General features: G+C 42.8%; 1 protein-coding gene across 1 annotated transcript; it reads right to left on the bottom strand.

The window, feature by feature from the left end:
- Positions 1-4,537: 4,537 nt before the first annotated feature.
- Positions 4,538-6,082, bottom strand: LOC119429515 (general transcription factor II-I repeat domain-containing protein 2B-like; the record flags this gene model as incomplete). Its single annotated transcript, XM_037697132.1, is given in 2 exon segments — positions 4,538-5,648; positions 5,651-6,082. Coding segments are annotated over 2 exon segments (1,538 nt in total), but the record flags the coding sequence as incomplete, so codon positions are not given.
- Positions 6,083-6,287: the final 205 nt, after the last annotated feature.

The raw sequence follows: 6,287 nt of genomic DNA, 5'->3' as shown, positions 1-6,287 counted from the left end.
TTAGTTGATTTGATCACAGATTTTAGTTGATTTTATCATTGATTTTAGTTGATTTGATCACAGATTTTAGTTGATTTGATCACAGATTTTAGTTGATTTGATCACAGATTTTAGTTGATTTGATCACAGATTTTAGTTGATTTTATCATTGATTTCAGTTGATTTTATCATTGATTTTAGTTGAACTCTTTAGCACTTTGAGATTTTTGTTAATGAAAAGTGCGTTACAAATTAAATTCATTATTATTATTATAGTCCTAACATTTATTAAACATTACTTCTGTATTTAAAAAAATCAAAATTGTGCTTTGACAAACTAAAAAACAAACAACAACAAAAAAAGGTTAAAGTGAAAGAGGAAGAGGGGCAGGTAACGCGTGCTGCGGGTGACGAGCGTCACCAGCTGCTCAGCAGCAGAGGGAAGCGACACGGTTCAAGCATGGCTCCCCAAACGACGAGACAGACATATTTGTTCATAACTTTATTATTGTAATAAATTTGTGGGTCAAACAGTAGGAAGATCTTGCCTAGAATGTCAGAACCGTCAAACAATCACCACACACTAGAAGGTTATGAAAATAGTCTTTATTTATTAATTTACTCCTAAAAAGATCCCCACCCAAGCTAAAAAGTAAGGCCTATAATAAAAGGTTAGATGAGTTCACTTTGTTCACTTAGCTCACTCAGCGATGAGACCCCTCCCCAGGGTTTAAGATTGTGATGTCGTCCAACACCCCTGGGGATTGACTTAGCTGGACGACAATCAGACCTCCTGGATTGGCTCCACACCAGATCAGAGCAGGTGGCAGGAACAGAAGCAGGAGTCCAAGGTGGTGACTGCACCCCACTAAAGCCCAGCCCTAACTGTCTAAAAGAGGCACCCAGCCTCCCCTCCTGACACAGGAACACTTAAGCACCTGTCTTGCTGTCTTCGTTGCCGGCAGCCCTAAATGACTGGGAATGACACCCTCCCTCCAAAAGGGTGCTGCCACAACCACTGCAAAAGCTCTCCCTCCACAATTTGTTTGAGAAACCTTTATCTAGTGTGATGCTCCTCAACTGATTGAACACACCTGTCCTTGATCAGTCTCCTTGCCTCTACAAATCAGTCCTGCCTAAGCATATCACACACCCCCCCCCCCCCAACCTAAAGGACTCGCCCTTGAGTCCTTACATGTCCATGCTATAATCTTTAGACCAAGCAGGCATTCTTCGCTGACGTACAGGGCGAGCCTGCCCCACTGATCTAGTCCTTTGGGGTAAAGCCCCCTGCTGATCTTGCAGTGCTGACGGATCCCAGGGAAACAGTGCAGATGATGAACCAGCCAAAGGGACACTCTCCATCCCTCTGACATCCTCCAGTGGGGGACTTTGCTCTTTTCTTGGCGTGGGCCTCAATGTAAGATGACTCGGGTCACAAAGCCAATTGGTGATGAAACTGCTGAAGAAGGAACAAAAGGCTTAAGTCTGTTGACATGAATAACAGTCTCTGGACCCCCCTCTGCTGGCACTAATCTGTATAGCACATCTGTCACCCTCTCAACCACTCTAAATGGGCCCTTATAACGTCTCTGCAACTTGGGACACACCCCACGCTTTCTGGCCTTGTTTTGCACCCACACTTGTTCTCCTTCTGAGGAATACTGAAAGTTTGCTCTGAAATCATAAAATCTCCTCTGTTGCTCTGAAGATTTTATTTGATGGCGTTTGACTGCCTCCACTACTGTGGATAATGTTTCCTGCAACCTCGACACATACTCAGCCACAGAAGAAAACAATTCTCTGTTGTTCACATTTAACATAATGTCAACTGGCAACACAATTTCCTGCCCAAACAAGACTTTGTAGGGCGTAACAGAGGTGCTGGCATGAACACTACTACGATAGGCCAACATTACATAAGGTAGAAGTTTATCCCAGTTTAGCTGGTTGTCCTCAACAAAGAGGGAGAGCATAGACAAAAGAGTTTGATTAAACCTTTCAACCAGCCCATCAGACTGAGGGTGGTATGGAGATGTGCGAGACTTGTGAATATGCAGAAGCCTACATAATTCTTTAAATAAAGTCGATTCAAAGTTTCGGCCCTGGTCTGAATGATGGCAGCGTGGAGCCCCAAAACGACACACCCACTCTTCTGTCAAAACCTTTGCAATAGTTTTTGCTTCCTGATTAGGAAGAGGGAAGGCTTCAGTCCACTTAGAAAAATAAGCCCCTACAACCAAATATACTTGTTCTTCCTCTCAGTCTCAGGGAGGGGTCCCAAAATGTCAACAGCAACATGTTCAAAAGGCCCAGATACAACAGAGGGCTGCAAGGGTGCACATGGACGCGTTCCTTGGTTTTTACATGATCAACAATCAACACATTCCCTGACCCAAGTCCTAACATCTTTAAACCACCCTGGCCAATAAAACTGATCCTTAACCTTCCCCTGCAATTTCTGTACTCCTAAATGACCTCCAGTAGGGACATTATGCAGTTGTCTTAAAACTTCAGATACCATGGATTGAGGCAATACAACTTGTACCTGTGAAGTTTCTGGTTGCGCAGAACAGACTGGCTCTATTCTGTGGGTCTCACCTTGCACAACAAGATCAGCAAGGGGCTGTTTGTTTTCAATAGCACCCGGTAATCTAGAAAGTGCATCTGCATTAGCATGCAATTTGCCAGGGCGATGGACAATCTTATACTGAAAATTAGCAAGCTGTTCAACCCATCTAGCCAACTGTCCTTCCAAGTTCTGAAAATTATGCAACCACCGGAGGGAGTTGTGGTCAGTTCTCAAAACAAACTCTTTCCCCAACAAATAGTGTTTAAAGTGTCTTGTAAAGGTGACCATACTTAAAAGTTATTTCTTAGTGGTGGCATATTTGCGTTCCTGTTTTGTAAGAGCTCTGCTAGCATATGCAACAACTCTCTCATGTCCCTCCACTTCCTGAGATAATACAGCCCCAATGCCCATGTCACTTGCATCAGTGTCCAAAATAAACTGTTTGGGGGATTTGGATACATCAAAACTGGAACGGTTATCAAACCAACTTTAAGTTTATCAAAAGCATTTTGACAGTCTTGGGTCCATCGAAACTGCTTCCCCTTTTCCACCAGTTGATGCAAAGGATGGACAATATCTGCAAACCCACGTACAAAACGTTGATAATAAGATGCCAAACCCAAAAAACTCTGGATTTCTGTCTAATTAGTTGGTACTGGCCACCCTCCCACTAACTCAACCTTGGCGGAGTCTGGCATAACCCCTTCACCAGAAATCACATGCCCTAGATAATGGACTTTTGTAGAAAACCTGTTACACTTTGATGGTTTTACTTTTAGATTGGCCTGTCTTAATTTATCCAACACTTTATCAAGATGGGTCAAATGTTCCAGAAAAGCACGGCCAAATACAATAATGTCATCCAAGTAAACCAAACAAATAGTCCATTGCAAGTCAGCCAGAATAAGATCCATTAAACGCTGAAATGTACTGGGGGCATTACACAAACCAAAACTTAAGACATTGAACTCAAAAAGTCCCTGGCGAGTGGTAAAGACTGTCTTATGGCGGTCTTTGGGATCAACTTCCATTTGCCAATAACCACTGGCAAGATCTAATGTGGAAAACCAGCGAGCATGCACAAGACTATCCAATGCATCATCAATCCTTGGGAGGGGGTACGCATCTTTTCTTGTGACATCATTAAGTTTTCTGTAATATACACAAAATCTGTACCCACCCCCCTTCTTCCTCACAAGAACCACTGGAGCTGCCCATGGACTACAGCAGGGGTGTCAAACTCATTTTCACCGAGGGCCACATCAGCATAATGGCTGTCCTTAAAGGGCCAGATGTAACTTATAAATGTAACTAAATGTAATCGAATGTAATGTAAAATAAAATGTAACTACTCCTTAATGTTAAATAACTCATTATTTATTATAACTTATTCAAATGACAATTACAGTTGCATAGAAAACATATGTTTGCTTGTTGCTCTAACATAAATCCTTTTAAATTTTGTCAGCTTATGAAAACCCACATAACTCCATTAATGAAGGATCAAACTGTCCAAGTGAATAAAGAAAAATAACAAATAGTCAAATAGCTTTGAAGACATCCTAAAACTGAGCTGCAAAGAACATGTGACACATGTAGCATTTTACAAAAAAAGGCTACACACAGCCTTGCATCCAACTGATGGTTTGATGACAACAATTTGCCTGCATACACACATAAGACCTGCAAACATTAAATAATTACAACAGCAGCTATACATAAATAATATGTAATCAACTAAAAAAAACAAAATAAAGGTTGACTCAGTTCACAACTATATTACTCAAGTTTTTTGGTTAGTCTTTGATGAGGAGATGCTGCCTGTCCTTGAACACACCAAGTGGATTCTCTCTCTACTATCGATTGATCATGTTCTGAAAATGATAAACACAAAACAAAATGCAAGCACAATCATTAAATTGCACACAGTTTAACTGTTCTTCTTCTTGGTTGAATTACATTTTATTATATTTTAGTTTTCAAAAAAAATGCTAACCTGTGTTTTTCTGACCAGATGTCTGACACCGTTTTCCCGTTGCCAGTGTGTCAATGTCTGGCTTTAGGTCCTGTGCTGAGGCAATGCGTAGAACAGCATGGAGGTTGTCATCCGTGAGGCGTGATCTGTGCTTGTTTTTGTTCAGATTCATTATGGAAAAAAACTGTTCGCACAGATAGGTGCTTCCAAACATGGACAGAACACGGGCAGCATGAAGTCGAAGCTGTGGCATCAAACCAGGGGGTATCAGACGGTAAAAGTCCTGGATTGCAGCATCCTGGAACTTTGCTCTCAGGCCACTGTCGCTTTGAAGCTCAATTAGCTCCATCTGAAGGTGTTGGGGTGCAGTGCAGACATCGGTGGTGAAAGGATTGGCAAAGATGTCAAAGCCAGACTGTTGTGCTCTGAAGTCAGAGAAGCGCCGATCAAACTCAGTCTTTAACCAGCTCAATTTGGTAGCTAACTGAGCACATGAAAAAGTCTCAGGAAACGGGGCTGACATGCTCTGACAAACAGGAAAGTGGACAAGATTGTCCTGTTTCGCTTGCCGCATCCAAAAGTCCAATTTACGCTGGAAAGCCGTGATTGTGTCGGACATCTGCGTGATGACTTGTTTGCGTCCCTGCAGCTTCTGATTCAGCTGGGCGAGATGGTCGGTTATGTCACACAACACAGCAAAGTCACACAGCCACTTTGGATCTGATAGTTCAGACACGAGTTTTCCTTTACTCTGCATAAAAAGAGCAATGTCTTCCCTGAGCTCAAAAAATCGCTTGAGGACTTTGCTCCTACTCAGCCACCGCACTTCTGTATAGTACGGCACATCCCCGTGTTCCGAGCCCATCTCCAGCAAAAACTGCTGGAACTGATGGTGATTCAGGCCACGCGCCCTAATGAAGTTCACTGTTTTCATGACTGTGGTCACAATGTCCTCCATCCCCAGCACCTTCCCACACAAAGCTTCTTGATGGATAATGCAATGATATGTTATCAGAGGCGTGTGACAGTTCATTTTTTGCATTTTCCTCTTCATTAGTCCAACCAAGCCCACTTTTCCTCCACACATTGCCGGTGCACCGTCTGTAGTTAATCCCACCAAGTTTCCCACTGCAATGCATTTTTACTTACGGACTTCTCCACCGCATCAAAAATGTCCTGTCCCGTCGTGGTCCCATGCATTGCAGCCACATCCAACAGCTCCTCAGTGATACAGAGGTCCGACTTTACGCCTCTAATAAAAATTGATAACTGCGCTGTGTCTGTGTTATCTGTGCTTTCATCAACAGCTAATGAAAAAGCTGTGTAGCTGCGTGTCTACTCAGTCAGCTGTGTTGTAAGATTTTCTGCTAGTTCCTTCACTCGGTTCGCGATGGTGTTTCTTGATAAACTGACATTTTTAAAAGTCTGTAACTGGTCGGGACACACCTGCTCTCAGACCTTCAGCATGCACTGCTTCAAAAACGCTCCCTCTGAAAAAGACTTGGAAGCGTGGGCGATTTCTTCAGCCACAATGAAGCTAGCTTTAATTAGTTGTTCTTTTGTTCATTCTGTTCTCACTTTATTTGCTCCCACTGGGGTCCATCCTGAGGAAACATGGTCTTTCATTGCATTGTTATGCTGGTGACTGCCAGATCTACCTGCCTGTGAAACAGGCAAGTGTTTGCTACATTCACCCTCTGCTAAAATGTCTGGACGACATTAAGGCCTGGATGGCTTCAAATTTCTTAAGTTTTAACAATG

The sequence above is a fragment of the Nematolebias whitei genome, unplaced genomic scaffold (genome assembly GCF_014905685.2).
Source record: "Nematolebias whitei isolate Nwh7 unplaced genomic scaffold, NemWhi1 Nwh_scaf_1896, whole genome shotgun sequence".
NCBI classification, from domain to species: Eukaryota; Metazoa; Chordata; class Actinopteri; order Cyprinodontiformes; family Rivulidae; genus Nematolebias; species Nematolebias whitei.
Note: the sequence above shows the minus strand (reverse complement) of the source record. Positions and strands in the feature narration are given on the sequence as shown.